This window comes from Corapipo altera, unplaced genomic scaffold, assembly GCF_003945725.1.
Source record: "Corapipo altera isolate COAL_440 unplaced genomic scaffold, ASM394572v1 59, whole genome shotgun sequence".
NCBI classification, from domain to species: Eukaryota; Metazoa; Chordata; class Aves; order Passeriformes; family Pipridae; genus Corapipo; species Corapipo altera.
In genome coordinates, this window is record NW_020884917.1 from 6132467 (window position 1) to 6158259 (window position 25793).

At 39.7% G+C, this 25793-nt stretch overlaps 1 protein-coding gene and 1 gene segment (V, D, J or C); both read left to right on the top strand.

The window, feature by feature from the left end:
* Nucleotides 1-23193, top strand: LOC113953150 (T cell receptor gamma constant 1). The gene is made up of 7 exons (XM_027656024.1): nt 1-612; nt 854-916; nt 1027-1333; nt 16566-16606; nt 19599-19889; nt 21316-21372; nt 22098-23193. The coding sequence occupies exons 2-7, from the start codon at nt 874-876 to the stop codon at nt 22259-22261; spliced, it is 903 nt and encodes a 300-aa protein (XP_027511825.1). The 5' UTR covers nt 1-612; nt 854-873; the 3' UTR covers nt 22262-23193.
* On the top strand, nt 4879-6620 carry LOC113953151. The segment is given in 2 exon segments: nt 4879-5254; nt 5363-6620. Coding segments are annotated over 2 exon segments (465 nt in total).
* Nucleotides 23194-25793: the final 2600 nt, after the last annotated feature.

Here is a 25793-nt window from a genome sequence, read left to right on the forward strand (position 1 = left end):
GACTCCTCCCCCCTTTGTGCTGTCAGTGAACTTGCTGAGGAGGCCTCTGTCCCTTCATCCAAGACAGTGATGAACAAGTTTAAACAATACTGGGCCCAGTACTTTACCCTGGGGGACACCACTAGTGACAGGCTATAAAATGCTCCAGGGCGACTTTATTGCAGCCTTGCAGTACTTAAAGGGGGCTTATGAAAATATGGAGAGTGACTCTTTACACGGGCTGGTAGATGGTGATAGGACAAGGAAGAATAGTTTTTAACTAAAAGAGGGGAGCTTTAGATTAGATACTAGGAAGAAGTTCTTTAATGAAAGGGTGGTGAGGTTGTGGATGCCAAATCCCTTGGAAGTGTTCAAGGCCAGGTTGGATGGGGTCCTGTGCAATCTGATCCAGCTAGGTGACGTCCCTGCCCATGGGGTCGAGGTGGGAACTAGATGATCTGTAAGTTCTTTTGCAACACAAAACATTCTATTATTATATGATTTCATAATGTTCTAGGAAAGACTGGTGAAACACGCTTCTGGGAAGTTTTGAGGTGTCTGAGGAGAGGACAACATCCCTGGAATGGGCCAGATTAAACAACTTGAGGTTTTATGTGTGTGCTCAGTACGTAAGTCTGAAATGAGTTGTAGTAGGTAGATAGATGAAGAAATTTTTTTCAAATTGAGTATTTTATGTCCTTTCTCCACTGTTACTGCTGTGGTTTAGCTTGTTCGTAAATTTAACACCCTCAGTGGTAGTGAGTTGAAGAACAACCATTGGATGTGCTGCATGAGTTATTTCCTCCTCCCAGTCATTTGATGCTCTCTCCACCTGAAGGGCTCTGTAACATTTCTGTCTCTACTTTATTTCCAGGTATAATCTGCACAGGCAGCATGTTGCTGCTTCCAGTCCTTCTTGAAACTTTATTTTGGTCCCGTAAGCTCTTTTTTCCTTTCCCCTCTTCTTCCTGTGTACAGTGAGTACAGAACTGATTCCAAACTCCAGGAGCTTATCCCCTCACATAATTTCTCTGCTTCCACTTCCAGGTGGAGACATGCAGTCAGCGCCAGTGCAAACCCCAGAGGTGCACCATCAGATGAAGGGCAGATCTGCCAGCATGTCATGCCGACTGATGAACGAAGACATTGTGCACTGGTACAAGCAGCTTCCTGGAGAGCCACCGAAGAGGATACTGTACCTGTCAGGACACACATCTGTTTTTGATGACGGCAATGATAGAAATAGATTTGAAGTTCGAAAGGATGCTACTCAGCCCTTATATGGTCTCACGATAAAATCTTTAACCCCAAGGGATTCTGGCACTTACTACTGTGCATATTGGCACTACACCACAACATTAGTCGATCAAAGATAAGCCATACAAAAAGATACTTCGTGCTTTGAACCACAAGCTCTGAACTCTGCAGCAGGAGAGGAGAAACAGCATCTTATGACAACTATTAAATATATAATGTTAACAATCACTGTATCACTTCAGTACTCACACGTATCTGCAACATCCAGAAACTGGAGTCTTCCCGTCTCTTAAAGGTAGATATATGAAACACTGCTCTTAAAATGAAGGCTTAATTTTACTGAAAGCACTCACCTGACAGTCAACACAGCCAGTCTCTGTGTGGGAGCTACAAATCTCTTCTCTGTTAAAATGCTAGCAAGCAGAACAATGTCTCCATTCCCTCAGTGCTTTCTTTTGAAAAAAAAGACAGGAATATGAAAGAGGGAGAGAAGACCAGATGATCTTGCACATCCTTCTTCATATTTTTCTTTTGTCTTCCTTTGCATTTCAGTCACTACAAATTCCTACAATAGCCCAGAAGACCTATTTTTATTGTCACAATTCCTCACCTGATATGTCCAAGATATAACTGAAATCCTCAGTCATGAACTATGCCCCAGGCAAGCAGAGCCTCTCAGAGCCTTTGGGTTAAGTGTACTGAGTTTTACAAATCAAATTCTACAATCACAGACTGTTTCTAGGAAAGATGACATTTTCCTGACAGCTGGTGAGAACACTGATATACTTTTATGTCTTCAAGTTTCTGAACTAGGTTAGAGTGCACATGTTCAATATCCTTTGAGATATTCCTCTAATGCATCTGGACCTTAAAAATGGAGCCCAAATACCTCCATGGTGGTGGGTTTACAGCTCCACAGGCTCAACTGAACACTGGTTTTGCGCAACTTTCTGTGTGATTTGAGTCTTTAATGTCTTGCTATAGATGTTTCTGTCCTCCTCAACTATTTGAAACACAGGTTGGACTGCATGTGACCTCAGATATTAACTCAGATATTAACTTTTATCTTTGTATCCTTTGGATCTGAGGATTTCTCACAACCAAAGAGGTCTCTGGACGGAGTTGAGAGCAACTTCCTGACACAGGTGATTGAGCAGCCAACAAGGAAAAGTGCTCTGCTGGACCTCCAACTCACAGACAGTGGAGAACTTGTTGAGGATGGAAAGGTCAGGGCCAACCTTGGCTGCAGTGACCATGAGCCACTGGAGCTCAGACTCCTGAGAGAAGACAGCAGAGCAAAAGGCAGGACCTCAACCCTGGACTTCAGGGGAGCAGACTTTAAAGTTCTTCAGAGATCTGCTTGGAAGAGTCCCTTTGGATACAGCCCTGGAGAGAAGAGGTGTCCAGGAGAGCTGGTTGGTATTCAAGAGTCTCCTCCAAGCTCAAGAAGGGTCCATCCTGAAAACTATAAAATCAAGTAGAGGCAGTAGGACTCCCTCATGGATGAGCAAAAAGCTACTCACTGAATTTAGGCATAAAAATGAAGTGTGCAAGAGGCAGAAGCATCGGCTGGTGATCCAGGGCCTGCTGTTCAACTATGCAGGGATTTCAGGAAAGAAATAGCCCAGCTTGAATTGAATTTGGCAAATGATGTAAAGGGGAACAAGAAAGGATTATACAGATACAACAGCAGCAAAAGAAGGACGAGGGAAAGCTGCTAAGTAGGGCAGGGAAACTGGTGATAAATGACATGAGAAAGCCTGGGGTACTCAGTATTTCCTTTGCCTCAGTATTCACACTTAAGAATGGCCTCCAGGAATCCCAGGCCCCTGAGACCAGACGTAAAGTCTGCAGCCGGATAGACATACCCTTCGGTGGAGGAGGATGAGGTTACTGAGCACCTAAATTGAACACACATAAGTTTGTGGTGCCTGGTGGGATGCACTCACAAGTGCTGAGCAAGCTGGCCAATGCCTCTGCAAAGACTCTCACTTGTCTTTAAAAGCTCACAACAACCAATACAGGTTCTTGAAGACCAGAAGAAAGCAAATGTCACTCCTATTTTCAAGAAAGACAAAAAGGAAGACCGGGGTAACTACAGGCAGGCTAGCCCTATCTCAATCCCTGGGAAGGTAATGGAACAACTAATTCTGGAAACCATTTACAAACACAGGAAGATAAAGATAGACAGGATTAGTAGCATTGATCAGGATTAGTAGCATTGATCAGGATTAGTAGCATTGATTTACAAAGCTATTTAGATAGCTTTAGATAATGAAGTACTCTACAAAGTGCTTGGATTTTGGCCATTTCATCTCTGACAAGTCTATTTAGTGATAATTTGAACCTGGAAAGTTATTTTGTAGAACACTATTCTGGCCACTGCATGTGTCCTCTTGGCATAGACACCATTATGTTTGGTCTGAAACTATTCTTACTGGGAGACTTACTGTGTTAGAAAGCTACAGTACAAAACCTAGATAGTCTGTAAATTGGGCATTTAATCACTGACGCAATCACTGCCATATTTCTTTACTCTTCATCTGGGATCAGGTGCCTGGGATAATTCTGCTGCGATCAGAAGAATATCAATGTACTGCTACTGTTTCATGCATGGCAGTTTTTTGCAACATGGGCTTGATTTCAGGTCCTCAACATACAACTGACAGTGCAGTTTTCTCTCTGATTAACTGCAGTTGCCCACACAGGAGACTGTCATGGGATGCTGCTGAGATGAATGATCTTTTCCTTGACCCTCCTCCCCACTTCACTTTAAAATCTGTTTATCAGTTCTCTCTTCCTTGTCACTTTGTTGTATTCTGCCAGTCTTTAAGTAATTTCTCCTTCTCACCTACCTCAGGGTGGCCAGACACAAAATTAAACAGGTTTTCCTATTGGGAATAAGGGGACCCTTTCCATTGCCTCCACACAGAGACAGGTGTCTCTCCTAGCCTGACTCTTCCTGAAACCCTGCATTCACAGGTACCTTTCCAAAGCACTTAGCAATGTGTGCTTACCACCAGCTCACTGCATGTAGCCAGCTGCCAGCAGGAGGGAGGTCGAACAAACTCATTTCCTTTGTGCCTGGTGAGTTGCAGCCCGGGCCCACCAATCACAGGGGAGTCCCTCACAGCACCAGACCGTCTCATTAAGAAGCCTCTCTGCCACGGCTGTTGACAGCAGCTTCTTTTGCTTTCCAGTCTTTTTTCCAATGAGTGTTTGCATCTCAGCTGAGCTTAGAAACTGAAATCCTGCAGCTGTGCATTTCCTCCCACAACCTGAGCCAAAGTGAAGGCAAGTCCCTGACATGCAGCTGCCCTGGTTGCTGCGGGCTGATGGCCTCAGCTGCCTTGGTGGAGGCCACCAGCTGCACAGGGGCACTCCAGGCACTTCTGTACTCTGCAGCTACGTGACTAAGGTGAAGCAGCAAAGGGTGGTTCCTAACAGGAACTTGACTTGCTGGCCTCCCTTGACTTGCTGGCCACCCCTCTTTAGATACAGCACAGGATGCAGTTTTCATAGCACAGGTTCCTAACAGGATGGGGGAACGCCTCCCACCCACTCAGACACTGTGCACTTCTCTGCACCCCTCGGGTAATGGTACGCACACACTGCCCACCAGGGTCACCTCTAGGCTGATACCTTCACTCCACGATACATAGCTGCTCTCACTTGCAACCTTTTCTCGGTTGCTCTGCCTCGAGTTTTATAGGGCCACCAACCTTGGATTTACCAGTGTTTTTCATATTTACTTGGAAAGCAGACAGGACTACATACTTTTAACCACTTTTAGCATGTGGCAGCCTGGAGAGGGTTTTCTGAAAAGGCACCCCATCCTCTTACACACAGAAAACCCATTGCTGAAGATCGTTCAAAAGAGTTACCTCCTCCTTCCACACAACACAGTCCCTCCCCATCTGGCATCCCTTTCACTCTCTTCTGAGTCTCAACAAGAGCAGAGTGTGGCAAGCAAACATGCTGCTGCTGGTAGTGCTTGTTGCCACAGCCACTTGGTCTTGTAAGTACTTCCTTCTTATTCTACCTTTCCTCACTGGCACTCATGGCTATGCTAACAAGCATCTTTCACTGAATTCCAGCTAATGACATTATTTCTCCTTTTTCCTAGATGGATTTGCACAGGAAATTCCCTTGCAGAGTCCTATATCCATCACCAAGTTCCAAAAAAGTGCACGAATGACATGTGAAATTCAAACGTTAGGAGCAAATTTTGATGGTGCCGTCATACACTGGTATCTGCAGAAGGAGGGTGAAGCTCCAAAGAGGCTCTTGTTCCTTTCAGGAGGAAAAGCTACCATTGAAACTGGCTTTCAAGCAAGCAGATACATGGTTGAAAGAATTTCTGGTCAGCAACGGTGTGTTCTTACAATAAAAGATGTAATTCCAACTGATGCTGCTACTTACTACTGTGCCTACTGGGATCCTCACTGTGATAGAAACACAAAGATCATCAAGGCAAAAAAACACCTGCAACGTCTGAACCACAAGGTTGTAACTGTGCCATTCCACCAGTCTTCTCACTCCATCTGATGTGAGCTGCTGAAAGGCCAAACCCTTTCCTGCTTCCCAAAGAGAGCAGCTAACCCTGCACAACTGTTCTTTTCAAAGTCTGGGTCATCATTAGGACTCCTGACTTCAACACACATCCACTGTTTTAAGGATAAAGGAAATCATCACTGCCTTAGGACTTAGCACGTAAATGCTTGACACTCCCCTGCTCCTTTGGTGCTGTTTGCACATCATGGCAGAAGTCTGTTGGCCTTTAGGGGAGCAAACAGAGAAACATTGATTTTCTAGTCCAGCCTCTGTTCTCCCCTAGGAAAGAGAGGGCAGCAAAAGTAAGACAACATACTGAAGGAAGTACTACCTCGGCGGGTGGAAATTGTATACTTGGCACTGCCTATCACGTCCGAGTAAAAAGTTCCCCCTTATATTCTTCCCTGTTGTACATGCAAGCAACTGTTAGCCCCTGGAAAAACTTTAAGCCCTGTTTACCCAATTCGGATACCACAAAATCCCACACAGACCAATTTAAATTAGAGATTTACAGTCTCTTATCCGCCACAGCTAATGATGTGCTACATATAACCATTGCCTTCTTTCATTTTGTGTTAAGACAAATAGAATAAACATCGTTTTATTTGAAGAAGGATATTTGCTGAAACTGTCAATTATGATGGACTCACTTCAAATTTGCATGAAGTTAGTATATGGCCCTGAGCACAGCAAGCATTTCACAGAAAAGCATAACAGGAATAGTTTTTGCTTGTGACTATAGCCAAGTGTGTGCCTACTCTTCAGCTTTTCTTTTCCTGATGAGAGGTGTAATTGGATACTTGAAATGCTGGGGCATCACACAGTATGAGCAATGGGACTTCAGAAGTATCAAGGTAGGTGTGAATAAACACTACACACCAGTATCCTCATGTCTTGAAAGTCTTAAATGCAAAGTTTAAGCAGACAAGTGCTCAGTGATTTCATATAATCACATAATCATATACTAATAGAATGGCTTGGGTAGAAAAGGAACTTAAAGGTTGTCCAGTTCCCACCTCCCCCACACCACAGACAGGGGCATCTTCCACTTGATCAGGTTGCTCAGGACGATATCTGTAGGAGCAGCTGGACGGACAACACCAGCCACCTGGATGATAAAAGAAGAAGGAAATACTAAAGCAAAAATATTGTGGTCCTGAGTGAGCCAGAGCTAAGATTAGTGTGTATGTGAAAAGAATCACAAGGACAAGCTGGAAAGCCACTTGAAGCATGGTTGTTCTCTGTGGGGGTGTGTGGTATGTGGGGAGATAAGGAAACATCTTCCTGGCTGGAGAGCTCGGACCCGGGCTTGGTAGAGAGTCTGTATATAGAAATGGAGCGATAAAGTTACAAAAGAGTTCTTCCTGAACAAAGTCTGTCTCCCATGGATTCATTTGCTGCAAACAGTGCAGAGTGAGGGACCTTTTTTCTGCAGATATCCAGTCTGGACTTAGACACTTCCAGGGAAGAGATATCCACAGCTTCTCTTGGCTGTCTATTCCAATGCCTCACAATTTGCACAATAATGAATTTCTTCCTAACATCTAATCTAAAACTCCTTTCAAGTTCAAAACAGTTCCCCCTTGTCCTATCACTATCTACCTGTACAAAAAGCCACTCTTCCTCTTTTTTGTAACCCCCCCCCTTCCAGTACTGGAAGGCTGCAATGAGGTCTCCCCTGAGCCTTCTCCGGGCTGAACAACGCCAGCTCCCTCAGCCTGTTTTCATAGAAGAGATGCTCCAGCCCTCTGAGCATGTTTCCAGCCTCTGGACCTACTGCAGCAGGTCCACGTCTTTCTTGTGCTGAGGACTCTAGACCTGGTCACAGCATTGCAGTTGAGGTCTCACAAGGGCTGAGTAGAGGGGGAGAATCACCTCCCTTGACTTGCTGGCCACCCCTCTTTAAATACAGCACAGGATGCAGTTTTCATAGCACAGGATGTGGTTGGCCTTCTGGGCTGCAAGTGCACATCGTTGGGTTATATCCAGCCATCGGTCCATCAGAAGCTCAAAGTCTTTCTCTGCAGATCTGCTCTCAAAGCGTTTTTCTCCCAGTCTGGACTCATGTCTGGGATCGCCCTGACCCAGATAAGCAACTTGCACTTGGAGTTGTTAAACCTCATACTGTTCTCCTGGGCTCATTTCTCAAGTCTGTCCACATCCCTATGGATGGCATATTTCACTGTATCCTGTTGTTATCATTAAGGCTAGTCAATGGTGTGATGCACAACTCTCAGCCAGGAATTGGTAATGCCACATCCTGTCTCTGTTCATAGAATCTCATGGCAGCTTTCCAAAGTTTTCTCTTAGTTCAGTGAATACTTTTTTGTTGTTGTTTTCTGCCTTCTGTATGTAGTGGCTTGCAGCATCCAGCACTACTGCACTTGCAGTGGTGTAGGCAACATTGCCATTTTTTTCAAGAAACCTTCCCTTGTGGTCCTGTCATGGTCTCAGAAAGCTTTCTGAAGCAGATCTCATCCTCATCAGAACATGTGTCATCAGTATACCCATTATATGATAGTGAAAGTGATGTGGACCATTAAGAGTCCCATTTCCAGCAGTTTCCCTTCCCTTCCTTTCCCTTCCCTTTCTTCTGGCTTGATGCACAGGGTCACTAGCTGACACCCGAGTCCACTCTTCCTCCCGTGTGGCATTGCTGACTCTGCTCCAGGGCTGGCTTCCTTCTCTTTCTCAAAAACAGCAAAGCACGGCAAGCAAACATGCTTGTAGCCATAGCTGCTTGGTCTTGGAAGTCATTCCTTATTTTCCTTCCTTTCCTCAAAGGCACCTCTTGAAACCCGCCCCAGAAAGGGGAGGACAACCCAGGTTCTTATTAATAAATCCCTTGGGGTGGATTAGAGTGAAATAACATTGAATAATCAGTGTTTGTAAACATATGTATGTAGGGTTTATTTTGGAAAAATTTTGTTGCATAGGTAAACAAGTATGTTGCTGTTCTGGGTATTATCATCTATAGCAATATAGCAACATTAGAGCATAGCAATATAGCACTATTAAAGCATAGCAATATTAAAGCATCTATAGCATCATAACAGTATTAAAACATAGCAATATGGCATTATTAAAACATAAAGATAACACTTAAGGAAATGCGTAAGGGAGAGAAAGGGAAAGAAAGGATAAGGGAGAAAAGATATGTATAGTCACTGTCCACTGGATCCAGCAATGAAAGTTGGTAGTTGCACCTTCAATGTCTGTTGATTGAAGTGATGATCTTGCTCTGTTGGGGCTGGGAGAAGTCCCCAACAAAACTCAAAGATGTTATGAGTTATTACACACTTCTAGCTCCCCGAACTCCTTGTGGCGTCCCCGAGGTGGGAAGTTTTTCAGTGGATAGTGTCATGGGACATGTTGCTGAGTCTTCAACATCTCCTAAGACAGCTACAGCTACAGCATCAACCATGCTCCATCATGGTCTGACATTTGAGATGCACAGCCCAGGCTAGATGCGCAGAGTTATCTGTGAAGGAACAAGATTCAGGATGGGAGAGGTTCCAGGCGTGGAGAAAAACATACAGCAATTGACAGGATTTTATGATACGGACTTTATAGTTCTTATGTGTTTATAAATATACACATTGTATGTTTCCCCAAGATTTGTATCTCCCGGGCATGTCCAGGCATGCCCGCTTCCCTGCTTCCCCACTCCCCTCTCTGACAGGCTGAAGAAGCTGCAGAGAGGAGACAGTTACAATTTCCCCTTTCCTTCCCCAATTCCTCCCACATTCCTCCCCCTTTGCCTGTGTCCCTACCCTGATTTGTTCCCCGGTTGTCTGTCTCATGCTCCACCCCATATTCTAGCCCTTTCCCCACCTGAAACTCATAAAACCCCTACACCCCTCAATAAAGTATTCCATTTGCACCTCTACCTTGTCTCAGGACCCATCTGTGCTGTGTCACGGCCCCATCCCCCCTCGGACTGTGGCAGTTATCATGTAAAGGGAGGACATTGGCATGATAAGAGGGATTTCTCACACCTTGCAGGATTTGCCTCTTAACCTCTTTCCTTACCTGGAAATCCAGTTTGTAGCGTCAGGTGTGCATCTGCACCCAGGAGAGTTGGACAGTGGCACCCATTTGTCTGATCTGAAGGTCCTTTGGTAGTATTCAGGGAGGGGTGGGCTTTGTTGCTTCTTGTCAGTTTGTGAAATTCTTTTGGTGATCTTAGAATGTGTAAGTCATTAGCTGTTACAGTCTCTGACAGCACCCATGACTGTGCTAACAGGCATCTTCCCAAATCCCTGAATTCTGGTTAATGAACGAACTTTTCTTCTTTTTTTCTAGGTGGCTTTGTGCAAGAAATTCCCATGGAGAGCTCTCTGTCTTCACCAAGTCTAAAGGAAGTGCACACCTGGAATTGTCCTTTTAAAGGTGACTCTGAAGATTTTGGTCACATCACCATGACAATGTTTGTATTAAAAGAAGGCAAAAAAAGTTTCAGATAGGATTTTCTGCTTTTCAGGTGTAAAAGTAGTAAATGATGGCTTCCAAGCCTACAGGTACATGACTGAAAACAATTCTAGCCAGAAACTGTATTCTAACAATAGACGATGTCATTCCAGACGACATTGCTACTGACTATTGCCCCCACTGTTACAGTCACTGTAGTAGAAATTCAGACATCAGAGGCTCCCTCAGTGTCTCGACAACAAATAACTTGAAAGATCCCGGTGTGCTTCCTTTGGTGTGGATGAACCATCTGGTGCAGATGCAGGCTGTGGAATAACAGGATGTAGTCGGTGCTGACTGATCCTTTGGAAGCATCAGCTGTCGAAAACTCAAGATTTTGACTTAGCAAGGGCAAATGAAACAGTAAAGGTTCAATACCCAATCCATCCTTTCCATTCCAGATTCTTCTCCTTATCACTCAATCATATCAGTGATCTGGTTGTAAGGGTTTATTTAATGGAAATGGGCATTTTTCCATATTGTTGTTCCTGAAAATAGGCTAGCATGTTGTACTGTGGCTCTTCAAAGAATTTGACCTGACGAAGAAAATTGAAACAGAGAGCTTTAGCCTGAAGGTTCTTAAAAATTTTAAGCAAAGGAAGAGGAGAGTTCTTTTAATTTGCAAGTCAGCAGCTGTCAGAGGAGGAAGATTTTCTATTTATTGACTGAGATCTGGAGGTGGACATTTTTGTTCTCTTTTTTGGGAGCTGTATCATTCCCTTTCCTCATGTTCTTACTTATCATTATACGTGTTTCACTGGTGTTGGATCTGAATCATCCAAAAGATTGGAAATAGAGTTAGCAAAGTTAGGAGAAAAAAACCAAACAAACAAGGCTTTCCATAGCTAAAACCAACTTTTCCTACTTGTGTTTCATATGCAATACATCCATCCTAGTTACTGCCTCAAGGTGCATGCTGACCTTAATGCCTGAGAAATTAATCCATAGAGCTTTTTCTCTACCATTAAGCCTCTCCCTAATATTCTCCTTTTGCTGTGAGACCCTGAAAGTCTCCTCTCATGGTTCATTGAAGTGTAACTCTTTAAAGAATATTAGTCCGATGGGATGAAAAAGTGACATAATTTCAAATACATATTAGGTCTCCAAATGACTGTAAGTCAGTTTTATCCTGCTCATACTTGCAAGCCCAGATCATACAGGGGAGTTGACAAGCTATCTTCAATATGAAGTGTTTCACTTTGATTCTTCAAATGAGACCTTCCAGCTACTCACTGTCAGCAACATAAATCCAATAGCACCTGCAACTGCAGGTGATGTGGCGGTGGTCTCCTTCACTGTGTGTCTAAGGATGTGGCAGGAAAAGCACCAGTTGGCACCATTCTCTGTCTGTGTCATTCCTGCCCTTGCTTTGTATTGTGATCTGGATGTTCCTGTCCAGAAGACTTCAGTGTAGACCACTGCTTTTTTTTACACCTACTTCAGCTGAAAGACCTTCACCCTCTAGTTCCTCCCTCTAACCTGAATTAGTAATTTCTCAACATAGCTTTGTGGTCAGTATGCCACAAGAGATCTCAGAAATACTCTAACTCAGTTTATTTTAAATGCCAAACTAAGTATGCAGGCTGTTTGATCGGCAGAAGTGGTAACTCCTCTGATGTTATCTTGGACTGTTGTATAAGAAACATCTGCACAAAAGCGTCCTTCTCCCACCAGCTAGTATATGAAAAACTACCAGTGAGTTGCTGTAGCAGAGTCTGGAGTGATTCCAAGAGATGGGCAGGCAATAACCACATCCTGAGGGCAGAAAACACAACCTGCAGCATACAGACACCTTCACAATGCTTTTGATGCTCTCTCTCCTTCCTTTCCCTCTGCTGAACTGTATTCAGACAATGAAAAATGAACTCCATGCTAGTAGTACTTGGTGTCACTTAATTGCAAGTGAAAAGGGGTGTAATGCTTTGGGAAAGAGCTGGATTTTCACCTGAAGGTATGTGAAGGTAGGGTTTTTACATGCAGACCTCTGTGTACCTATTTGTGTGTCTAAAATCGAAGAAGAGCCTTAATCTAATTCTAAGGCATTAAGAGGAGGGGTTATCTTACAAATTTGCAAGACTTCAGGGAAGAGATTTGCTCTGAAGGGCATTAGATATCAGCTGAACATCCAGATACAAGTCTGAAATTCCTGATAGCAGCCAAGGGCCAGGCCTTCATGCAGACTCCGAGGGATGACGGGGAAAAAATGGGATTTTCTTCGTCAATTGTATATCAAGAGAGCATGCTAGCTTATTGCAAAGTCAAAACATGGTGTGGAGCACCTGGATCAAATACTTTGGCATGGGAACAAAGCTTATTGTCTCTAGTAAGTACCATTATCATTGAACTGATTTTCACAGAATCATTCAGATTCTCAGACAATTAAGAATGAAAGACTGTAGGAAAATTAATTTCTCCCTGATAAATTGTGGGGTTTTGTTAGCTGTGCATTGTGCCCCAATTGAGTGGGTTGATGATAAATAAATATATCAACCTCATTAATATAGATTACCTCTAGAACAAGTGCTGAATATTTATAAAGGATGGGGGAATGTAAAAATGAGGAGAGGTAAAAATTTAAATATTTCAATGGATTAATTTCTGTTTTGGGAATCTTCTTGACAGTTTACTCTCAGAACACCAAGTGAGAAATGCAAAGAGTTTTTGATTGATAGAAGTCATCCAGTCTAAACTGATTGGGAAGAAAAATTCCCTGAATGTAACAAATTACTAGTTCCTGGCCCTACTGAAAGTAACTTTGTTACTTGTACATTTGTATTATTCTTAATTGTTGTGAAGATATGCAACCAATAGGATGAATGCTGGTTTCAGTATAAAGTATATAACAATGCCTACAGTATGTTGCTTAGAAAATACATGGCGTTATCAAGGTGACTATAATTAAGTCAAATTGCAAACAGCTGAGGAGAGTTACAGGGAAATTTAAAATGTTATCTATCTGTGACTTTGAGCAAAATTTTTCTGAACTTTTTACTCATTACAAAACTTGAAGTATTTCTAAAAATGGTACTCTAGTAAATGTTGAAAATTCAGCTATTGCACTGGGTCAGAGAGAATTTTTCTGTAGCCTAAGCAAGAAAAGTGCAGTGCAGGAGATATTGCTAAGCATTATCAGAGTGGGGGACCTGATGTCAAAATATTTGGAAGTGGAACTGAGCTTACTGTTTCAAGTAAGTACAAAATATAAAACTTAACTACTTCTGAAATGCTTTTCAATAGAATTAGGTATTGGCTGGCATGAAGTGCTCTGCTATTTTAATTCCCTCTAGTTTTAATCCTTCTGAATTCTTTGCAGGATTTCCCCCTTAAATAGCATTCCATTTGCAGAACTCAATGTAATTGTTTTGTATTTCTGTATTGAAATGGGGGAAATACAACGGCTATTGCAGCATAGATGTATACTAACCCCAGTATTATTTTCTTTGCAAAGATGAATCTTAATATAGCAAAAAAAGCATTTGGAGAAGAGAAACATGTTTTTATCTCTAATTATGCACATTCAACCTTTGTGATATTCCTAATTCATTCTGAAAGAAATGTATCCAACCTTTGTGCTACTCATATTCTTTGAAAAGCAAAACGTTTTCCTTTAGGACTGTATCTGACTATACCAAATGAAAGTGTTATCTGAGGCATGTCCAAAACGGTTTTAAAGTAGGTATAGTTGACAGGCTACTCTCTCTTCCTATCTTTTGCAGAAACTAGTAGTTATTACTGCTATTAAAGAAGAATGCCAAACTCAGAATATTCTGGCATAATTATCCGAACTGTTTTGCTTCAAGTGAACTTCAGGTGCTCTGATACTTGCCTGGAATTTGGCTCAGCTAAGCATCTCAGATGAAAACAGTTTATCTAATTTTGACCAACTGGTATATCTGGTTAGTGGGAGTTTTGATTCCAATCAATGCAGGGTCTTGCTTCATGTTATGGACAACAAAAATATTGGCTGGTGGTCTCATGCTATGCAGATCTCTGCATAATTTTCACCATTTCTAGGTCTGATTTTATGGGGGTATATAAGGAGCAAATTACTTCGCCAACATCTGATCAAATAGATCTTGTGATGATGATGCCCCTTTCCAGAAAGCAGAGATGGAGCCAAGGCACTCAATCTGCATCATCCACCTATACTTTGGGATAACTCAAATTAGTTGAGATGAATCCTGTCCATTTAACAACATACCTGCCCTCAAAAAACTACACACCTTTTTTTTTTTTTACTTTATTTTAGGTGAATGCTCCTTTTTTTACTTCACTAGGGTGTAAAAATTGATTATATAGCAAATCTTATTTTCTTTAAAGAATACTATTTACGCATGTAAACACAACGGAGTTGCACTTATATTGTAAAGACTTTATTCACTGTGATTGGTTATTACAACAAGGTCTTTGGCTCAGGTACAAAACTCATTGTGTCAGGTAAGTTGTATGTTATATTCATACAATTCATACAATAAGATATAGGAACTTGGAGTGGTCATATAGATGTGTTATATTGTCTCAGAGTTGGCACCATCCTTGCACAGGATTCTCCTCCCCAGCTCGCCATTCCTACTTTGAGCCTTGTGGTATTTGCAACGCAGTTATTTAGGATCACAAACATATCTGATAAAGAGCTATTTTGATATAGTTTTGATCATAGTTCTCCTAGAATCTGGTGGAAAAGGGCCTGTAATAGTTTCCAGAACCCTTGTTCTTTCCTCCAGCTGTACTGAAGGAATTAGCAGGGAATCAAGCAGCTGTGAATTAAGCATTAAAAAAGAAAACCTCTTCTTAATACAGATACAAAGAACAGTATGCAACGGTCATTGCAAAAATTTTTTTTTTTTAGTTAGGCTATCAAAAGTGAAATAACTTGTCAGTAATTATTTTTCACATATGCTGCACTTTGGCAATAGAAATAAATTAGTGCCTCCAAATGCTCTTCTCATTGCTTAATAACTACTTGATAGCAAAGTTATTAAGTTAATAATAAATTAATTAATTATTCAGCATTAATTATGCTGAATTACTGCTTAATAATTGCTTAATGTAGAAATGATCCTTTTTTTACCTTTCCTGCAGAGACATTTATTTTAATGGAAGGTGGAAGACAAAAATATTTTTTCACACTAGATGTGCTTTAAATGCCATAATCTTGAAATAAACAACAACACAGAAACAGAGCAGAGGAACTACTGCTACCAAATGTTTTAAGCCTAGCTAAATACATAAACTTATGTTAGTATATGAAGCAAAGATTGGTTCTAATGATTTATGTCAGAAAGACTAACTAAATCATACCTATAGTTCAATGGAAATGTTTGTGGCATGCTGGTTTTAGTGAAAATCCTTACCTTATTAATCAAGTAATTGCCATGCTTTTTGTATCTACAGTTTAATAAACTTTTCCAACCAAAATCATAGAATCATAGAATGACCTGGGTTGGAAGGGACCTTAAAGATCACCTAGTTCAAACCCTGAGCCATGGGCAGGAAAACCTTTCACTAGACCAGGTTGCTCAGAGCTCTGTCCAACCTGGCCTTAAACACTTCCAGAGATGGGGCATCTACAGCATCTCTGGGCAACCTGTTCCAGTGTCTCACTATTCTCATAGTAAAGAATATTTTTCTACTATCTTATCTATACCTACTCTCTTATAGTTTGGATCCGTTCCCTCTTGTCCTGTCACTGCATGCTGTAGTAAAAGTCCCTCTCCATCTTTCTTGTGGAATCCCTTCAGGCACTGGAAGGCTGCAATTAGGTCACCCTGAGGCCTTCTCTTCTCCAGCCTGAACAATCTAAGTTCTCTCAGCCTTTCCTCATAGGAGAGGTGCTCCATCCCTGTAATTGTCTTGGGGCCCTCCTTTGGACTCGCTCCTACTGGTCCATGTCTTTCCAGTGCTGAGGACCCCAGAGCTGGACACAGCACTACAGGTGGAGTCTCACCAGAGTGGGTTAGAGGGACAGAATCACCTCCCTCAGCCTGCTGGGCATGCTGCTTTTAATGCAGCCCAGGACACAGTTCACTTTCTGGGCTGCAAGTGCACATTGGTGGCTCATGTCCAGCCCCTCATCCACCAGCACCCCCAGGTCTTTCTCGGCAGGTCTGCTCTTGTTCTGTTCATCTCCCAGCCTGTATTGATACTGGGGGTTACTCTAAACCAAGTCCAGCATCTTGCACTTGGTCTTATTAAACTTCATGAGATTCCCATGGGCCCACTTCTTGAGCTTGTCCAGGTCCCTCTGGATGGTATTCTATCCTTCAGACAGCAGTTTCTGTAATGGAATGTACCATAGTGGAATGGTATTTGCTATTTGGTTCTGGTACAAAACTTATCGTCTCCAGTAAGTGTTTTCAAAATCTTATATTTTTAAAAGTTCTGTAATGGGAAAGCTTCGGAAGGAAGTCAGATAGATTTTTAAGGTATCTGGGGAGGCTCACCATAGGGACTACACTACATTATAACCAATTAAAATACCTGAAATCTCTGTCAAGCAGGACAAGAATGCTGTTTATGAGCTGAGTGTGCTGAATACCCTCAGGTCCCCCTGGCTTGAAGGGGAATAGAGGAGCTTTGAGCATTGGACAAAATTACTCCATTTTGTGGGATCATCCAAGTAATAAGAATTAAAATTTCAGCTCAAGAACACAGTGACATTATTTATAAATCATATTTATAGATACTTATAAGGAAACCGTAGAGGAGTTTCATTAAGAAAACTTATGACAGCTAATCTATAAAAACATCTATTTTGAACTTAAATATTTAACAACTCATTGATTACAAACCTAACACCAGAATTTTATTTGTACAATGTTTTGCAGTCCCATTGCATTGTTACAAGAGAGAAAAGACAGATTTTAGCTTAAGAAATATATGTTCATGCTTATATATTATTTGAAAAAGTAAAACCTATATACCTCTTAAAACCTGCCTCCGAAAATTGTTTGACAAGGTAAACAGCAACATTTTTGAATGTTTAACTAAACCAAAAATGACAGTGAAGTTTTAAGTTCATTACTGTAAAATTCTTCAGAAAGAATCAGATTATTTGCCCAGAAAAACCAGTGTAAACTGTCTTGTTGACTTCAACGACTTTACAGATCAGCCTGAAATTACATCAAAGCCTACAGCCAATTCTACAAGTTTTCATCTTTTTTTTTTCAGAAACATACCTACAAAGATATTTTTCTCACATGCAAACATATATGTATGCAAAACTTAATTCCTTCAGTTCTCCACTGTCATCCATTTACCTGTGTATGTACATGCACATATACAACTGGAGTTATTCAAGCAATGTACTCAGCACATTTCCTCAGTACAGTGGTATGATTTATGTGTTTTATTTAAGCTAAACATCTAGGGCCTTTTTATGGCAAATGGAAAGATATTGGCAATTCCAGAGGTGGAAATTATTCTATCTTAACAGAAGTCTCTAAGCAGCTGGAAGCATCTCTCTCACTTCTCTATTTAGACTTGACAATCCAGGAGAATAATGTCAAACTAGCCAATTATATTTTAGCCTGATGGAATTAATCAGGACAAGTTACTAAGCTTTGAGGCTTTGCAGAGTGCAATGTCATTGGGACAAGAGCTACTTCATGGTCTTCTGAACATAGATAACTCTGGAACAAATAATAATTTTAGAAATTACTTTAATCTTCCACCCATGGGAGAACTGATGCATAAAGAATATGAAATTAATTCCTAAGTTAATGTTAGAGAACCATAATATTGTTCGCAATTTTACTTCTGGTACAACAGAACTCTGTCCACATCGTCATTTCACTGACAAATCTCTGAAAATAAGGAAATTCTTAATAAAAGGGTTATCCTTTTGAAGGTAGAAATGTCATCTTTGTTTTTAAACACCAAGTCTGAAATACTTAAAAAAATCACTGAGTTGTTTTAGGGGAGGTACAATGTAGAAGATTGCTCTAGAATAGCCAGATCATTTAAAGAAAGGTGGAAGCTTTTTGACAAAAATACATTTTTATATTAATATGCTTTCTCCTAGTAAACCGCTGCACCACTCAGACCACAATGTAAATCCTGTGCATCCACTTGCTCAAATTCAGTAGCAGAGATTTACATAGGAATCTAAAGACAAAAACCGATGTAGGGAGATGAACACCTAAAATGTCTCTGCTGCCTTAAAAAAATAGTCTTCACTTGCAGTTAAGCATAGAAAAAAAATGATCGCCTGTGAGCACTGCCTATGCAGTCACTGCAGAAGCTCATGTTGAACTAAAGCAGATTCTAAAATTTACTATCCACTTAAATAATATCAAAATGTCATCTCTGTGTGGACAAAATCTGGATGATTTTGACTCTTCCTAATAACATAAGGCTTAATCCAGAGAGGCAAACAAAACAGAGTTTACCTACAGTTAACTTGTGGAAACAGCTCATTTTTAATTTAAAATATATTCATGTATGTTCATACTGAGCATACAAAGCACATCACCTACAACAACCCTGGGATGGCTTAGACATGCTGTTAAGATGTAGAAATGTTATCTAGATATAGCATATTCTTCTGCTTTAGTTTAGTTTTGGTTTTTCTGTTTCAGATGTGTTAATTAAATAATTTAAACTGATCTAGTATTAAAGGAATGGCATTGCCAAACTTTGGTGTTCAGGGCATTTTGTGATTCCTTTTTCCTGTCTTGATAAATATCTTCACCTGGCAAATACATGAAATGCCTTAAAATAGAAAGGTAATAATAAATTTTTGTTGCCCCCCCCCAAAAAAAAAAAATCACAAAAGTAATACTGGCTTCTAAAATTTAATTAGATATAGCAGATGTTTATTAACTAGCAGTGGGAACTTATACTGGGGACATAAAACTGCAAAGATTTGAAAGGCAAGTTATCTACCTTTAATATTCTGTAGACAAAATTTTCATGTACTTGTTTTTGCACAAATATTATAAAGCCATATTAAATTACTTTTACTGAATAAATGAACAAATATCTTTCAGGAAATATTACTGTTACTTAATAATTGTCAAGACTGGAGCAGATAGTGCACTGATGGCAGCACTGCTTGGAAGGTTGTGGGTATACAGGCTGTCAGGTAGCTGCCTGGAATTTTCTAATTCAGTTTCAAGAGATTAATAGCTATTAATATCTTCAACAGTATTTCAGTTTTTCAACGTTTCTCAAAAGAGCATTCACATTTGTTATGGGCATTTTAACACTTGTTAATAAGGCATTTATTTTGTTGTTCTTCAGAATTTCTATTTTGTGGCTGTGTATTTATTTACTGTACACTATTGATCTTTCAAATCTCTGTTTTTTTAATTTTCTTCCTTCCATAACCAATCCAGACAAAGGAAGCTCTCCACCAGCAAACTCGGAAATCCTGCAGAAAAAACATGAAAATCAGATAATGTATGTTTGTCTTATTGAGAAATTCTACCCAGAAGTTATTCGAGTGACATGGACTGATGAAGAAAAGGAGATAACAGAAAACGTAGTAAAAGGTGATGCTTGGCAACCCACAGAAGAGGATGAATACTCAATTGCCACCTGGTTAACTGTACCAGCAGACAACAAAGACAAGAAATATTACTGCAAATACGAGCATGAAAGCCACAAGAATTCACTGCCATCACAAGGTATATGCAATATGTTAAAAATTTAGTTCTACGAATCATTAGAGACATCCTTTTTCTTTGCAATAAAATTAGAGAAATAGGGCTTTCCACTACTGCTTCAGAAGACATCTGTGCTCCTTGGCACAGCAATAGCTAAAATATGCAACTGGAAAAACTACCAAAATTTTCCCAAGAAAAGCAACTCAGTCGGTGCTATGCTCCCCAAGTGAGCATGCCTTTGTAACAGAAAAATAACAGTTATTGAACCTCATCAGGTGTAAACAAGTATAGCTACAAAAGGTCTGCACTGAAGCACATCAGTTACTTTCCAGTTTACAGAAGTAACTGTGAAAATAGTAACACCTCTCATGGCTTACAGGTGTAAGTCCCTCTGACACCCCCTGACATTAGTCATAGCTATAAAAAACTAACGAGTTTAAAACGAGGTTGCTGAGGATGTAGAACAAAATTTAAATATATTACTTACTCATAGTCCAGAAATAGTGAGATAATAACCAGGTATAAGAATAAGATTTTGTGTTTAATTATGGAAAGATTGATTATGTAAAGCAAAATCTGAAAGACAATGAAACTTTAAAGAAAAATTAACTTATATTCAATGCAAATTGTTTAAATCATGGTAATAAGTATAAAAAAAGTGATCTAAATTGGTTTAAGTAAATATTTTCTCCATACCTACCTCTACTTAACTTACTATAAATTCACGTAACTCCAATGAGTGAGAGCATAGCCATAAATAAACAGTACATTTCAACCTTCAAAATATAGTCTGACAAAAATATGCTTTAAGGTTATTTTGATGGAAGATCTACTTAGAGCTGCAATATGGATGTCTTTAAGCCCATATATCTATGCATACAAACAACGTAAAAAAGAATAAACACAAATTGGCTACTTCAAGAACTAAAAGGGTGTATTTTAGAGAAAAATCATCACCAAAATAGCAAATTCTCCACAGGGAAACCTTAGATCATACACACCTCAATATTATTCTTTAGTGCTGAACAACCATTAACATACTAATTGAAGTCCCTTCCAAAATAAATTATTCTGCATTTCTAATAACAGTAAATTGTGAAGGCAATTAGACTCCAGCTTCTTCAATAACAAGATCAGTTGGTCAAACTGACTCCAGTTTCAAATAAAAGAGATTGCTAAGGAACAGCCTGATGGACACATTCCTGAAAGGGCAAAGACACATCTCCCACTTATGGCAACAAATACCCTGTCACTTCTCTTCAAGCATTTCTCCTCTTCAGATTCTCTCTGCAAATGAATCCTACTTGTGAATATTTGCTCTGCAAACTGATCTTAAGCATCCTTTTTTGTTATGTAGCACTAACTTCCCATCTCCTTGTTGCTCTACTGCCCCCCTATTTCTCAATTAAAGAAAAGCCTAACTAGGGCATTTAAACTCTCTTTCCAGTAAATTCTACGAAGAACACTCCTCAGGAAGGGGACTGCAGCGCAATTTTTAATAGAGGTAATTTAATGTATTAAAATGTGGGAAAGTGGTGCATGTCGTGAAGAGATAGCTATTGCTACGTATGCTCAGAACATCACAAAAATTATCTTTCAAAATAGTGTAAATAGTGCTTTTAAGTCTGGAGTCTGCCACTTAAAAACACTTCACTGCTACTCTGAACTAACTTTTGTTTTGGGTTACAAGGGGATCTCCTATCATTATTAGGTAGCTTTATTAGGAGTTTTATTAGGATGCTACAGATGACCTTTGGGCTATTAGCCCGCATTAATTGCCACTTTATTAAACACCCGGAGTAGTGAAATGTTAAATGCTTCAGTTGATGCTTTGTCAGCCTAGCAATTACCCAGTACTTCGGAAAAATGAATTGGTTTTTTAGCTTGAATGGGGTTTTAGGAAGAATTATGAGCACCTATGTTCAAAAAATCCAACACAAAAGGATTCAAACAAATGTGGTGCTACTGGTAATAAGTGCTGGAAGCACAATTGTTCTTGCCTTTGCAAGGAATAATAACCCAGCCGCATGTGCTAAGAAGCTCAGTTGGGCTTGAACTTATTAGCAGTGAAAACCCCACTCGAAGGATTGTCAGATATTGTACTTGCCACTGGTGTCAATGTAATTGCAGCAGTAAACTGACTACATAGTCCCAGTTCTACCCATCTTTTAGGAGGCTGTACAATACTGACATTAAACAATACTTTTCTGTCTTATGTTATGATTACAGATGTTACACTTCCAGACGTTACGCTTCCAGATCACTTAATGCACAGGACAGCATATTTAGTGTACATCATCCTTCTTCTGAAGAGCAACATGTACTATCTTATCATACTCTTCTTCATCTACAGAATGCGAACTCCAACCAAGCACCAAGGAAAGAAGGTGTAAATGCTTGTTTAAGAAAAGGTTACAAACTGATCGTGGATTTACTTTGCTTACCTGTATAGACTCCCCTGCTCTGTAGTAGATGTAACGGCAAAAAAAAAATCCCAAAATAATTTTCTGGCATTACTGTATAGGGCTCATTTCGCTTTATTGCTAGTGGTTTTATATCAGTCTGGTTTTCTTAATTTTTTTTAATATCAAACAAGGATAGGCAATAGCACTAATGGATTTTAATCCGAAGTCCATATTGCAAAATGAAGAAGGTACTCAGATTGGAAATAGTTATGCATGCAGAAGAGTAGGGATGCAATGGTATTTTTGATATATAAAGCACAGATGGGTTTTGTCATCGCACTTAAGGCTTAATTAGGAGCATTCCCGTGCAGTAAATTCACAGATATTTTTCATTTTTATTTTCAATGATTTGTTGCCACTCTCATTTATCCAACAAATGAGGACTTAATTATTCTGAAGTGATGAGTGCTTTAAAAGACAATTAAACATAATTTTTAAAAGTGAACATAGGAGTTTTGAATGAAGAAGTCAGATGAGAGTAAAAGCAATTAAAAGGTGTGTGCATACAGAAAATGAAGAAATCCACCAGCACTGTGACACAGTCTGAAAATCTGCACATTGTGTTTTTAAAGAGAGAAAGCAATCGTAATTATCATATACATCACCTCCTTTAAAGACACCTCTTAAAATTGAGCAAAACCTCAAATCTGAAGCTTTGATAGAGAAAGTATTTTCCCAAAAGAATAGAAATTCTCAGATGTTGGACTTTGAACTCTTAATCTCTAAGTTCCACAAATCAGTTCCTTTCAAGTTTATGCAGAAAAATAGGAATTAGACATACCAGGATAAAGCACTTGCTCAGTTTTTGTCATACATTTGTAGATAAGTGCTTACAGCATTTACACTCACTGCATCTTTAATGATGATTAAAAAAAATGATGATAAATGATGATAACGATGATTAAAAAAAGCTTTAATAAAAGCTTTCCTCCAGCCGTTGTTGTGAGGTCTCTGTTTGTTCTCCAGAATTTCCAGAGCCTGTATAAAGATGCCTAGAAAACCTGATTCATTTCTCTGTTCATATAAATTTCTCAGGAAATCAAAGATCCTTAAAACATTAGTTTTCTGCTTTTCAGTTAAACAGGAACACTTTTACAGAGAACAATAAAAGCTAGTCTGTTACATTTTTTCTGTTGCAAAACAGAAAGCTAGGCTTTGTAAAACGGAGCTAAGCCAAGCCAGGGGGAAATGTTACATACAAAAGGACTGCTGCCTCCTAGGGCTCATGGCATCTCCATCACAAGGGAACAAAAGTATGTCAGGCTCAGTTCTAACAACCACAGCTATTTTGTTAATGGCACATCTTACAAGTTATTTTACAATCTGCAGATTGAAGCCAAAACAACTAATTACTGCCTTAAATGTCATGTTACTCTTCAATGCAAAGAAAGACTTCTAATCTTCAGTCAAACTCTGTTTGAGAAATTGCTGGGATTCCATGTTATTATTTATTAAGGTTTGGTTCTGGTCAGAGCAAAACAGAACATCTACAAAGGCATTTTTGGGATGTGGTTACTACAGATTTCAGTAGCATGGATATTACCCGGATATTACATGGATCTCCCCTACCTTTATCCCTGCTAGAGAAATGCTTGATTGAATAAATGGACCAATATCTCTCTCGCTGAAATGATCCCCAAATCCACTTTTTGTGTCTCCTAAACAAAACTGAAAGATGTCATCCATGCAGTATAGGAAAACAGAGAGAAAACTGTTTTAGCTTTTTTCACATATAAGACCCTTGCCTACACGCAACCCTAAACCATGTTGAGCATAGCTATCACCTCATAGTTTCTGGGGTTTTTTTAAATGCTTGTCTGCAAGGTTTTACATCTTGCAACAGCTCACATTATTTATAGAAATGTACACTATTCATACTAAGTTTTTAATTCTTATTTATTTAGCCCAAATAAGAGGACAAGTAGATTTTTAAGGCTTCTGGGTGCTGGGGCACTTGTTTGCAGGAAGGTTTGTTATTTAGTGGAAAAACCCTATAAACTGAACCAGTCACAACTGGCTCTGAGGAGGTGGGCTGCGATGAGAATGGGTGATTTGCTGAGGACAGTTAGACCACAGCCGTCCTGCCTTCTACCACAGTATGCTTCTAAACCATTTCCTTCCAATGCAAATAAAAAGTTACAAAAACCACAAATGCCTAAGTTATGTGTAAATATCACTGTGAAACTCACTGTTTGCTACACATGTTGGTCTAACTGCATGCTTGTGATACACAGGGACTATTTACACCACAATAACACGGGTGCTTTGGGGTGTCTGCAGGACTTTCAGTCTTACTTATGACTGCACAACAGAGGTAGATGTTTTCTATTAAGTATAAACTTCTGTTGTCGGGACTTTCAAATTGAAAGACACGTCTTCTCAAATATAAATCTTACTACAACTGATTTTCTGTGATTTGAAGCTTCTACAAGTACGAGCACTACTACAGCTGCTCTACTGCTACAGAGTCGCAGAATTAATGTACATACTACAAAAATGGTTACAGGCAATGTGGTGCTTCTAATGAAAAGAAGACAGAACAGGTTCAACTTTTGCCATGAAAGTACAAAAAAGTGATTAGCACAAATGAGTTTGTTTCTGTAAAGTATGAGAAATTAAAATACAGTTTTTATATATATAGGCATGTCGTGAAGTTGTAAGATATCCAAGTTCCACAGACTGAACGTGGGTATCAGGGTCTTTTTTCGGCCAGATAAGGGAAATGCGAAAGTTCTTAAAAATTAAAATCTTTTGGGGCCATGTTGTGCAAGAGGTTCCTTTTCTCTTTGAGCTAAGAACAAAGGAAGATGCATCATCTTTGATGGGGGATGGCTTGCAGCCAACTGGAATAAAGCGAAAGCCCCTTTTCAGAGAAAAGAGACCTTTTTAGGTAAAAATGAATATATTAAACTTATCTGAAAAAGCGTGGGATTTTTGTAAAAATATAAAATGTATAAGTTGTACGCCCAAGGGGTCTTTTCTCCCCAAAAACTCAGTGTGAGACTAGACCCAGTGCACTGAATAAATTTTTTCTTTTTGTTTCATAAGATTTTGCTGTCTTTCTAAATTCAAGGGAGAATTTTTTCTCACATAAAGGGATTTGCAACATATTCTTTATCTTACTAGAAAAATTTTGTGTCCTATACAACTACTTACACATGTTTGAGAATATCAAAAACTACCAAAACAACCTACAAAGGTGATATGGAAACCTTCCATTGGATTCCTCTCACATGTAGTTGTAAATGAGAAAGATATGCATAAGGATGATCATAATCTGCCAACTACTAATTTATATTGATAGTAGGTACTAACACTAACAAATTTTAAGAGAAATTCAAATAGTAGACTATTCAGTTTGAGATTTTGAAACAGTTAGAGTACCAACATAGATCTTAGAAAGCGATGACAAAATAAAAATTCTCAGAGGAACAGTTTGAGTAATTGTTCCTCTGCATCT

Coding starts and splice junctions, on each gene's coding strand:
- LOC113953150 (XM_027656024.1), top strand. CDS start 874: ATGTTGCTGCTTCCAGTCCTTCTTGAAACTTTATTTTGGTCCC. Junction 917..1,026: donor TGAAACTTTATTTTGGTCCC/GTAAGCTCTTTT, acceptor TTCCACTTCCAG/GTGGAGACATGCAGTCAGCG. Junction 1,334..16,565: donor GCATATTGGCACTACACCAC/AACATTAGTCGA, acceptor CATAGTGGAATG/GTATTTGCTATTTGGTTCTG.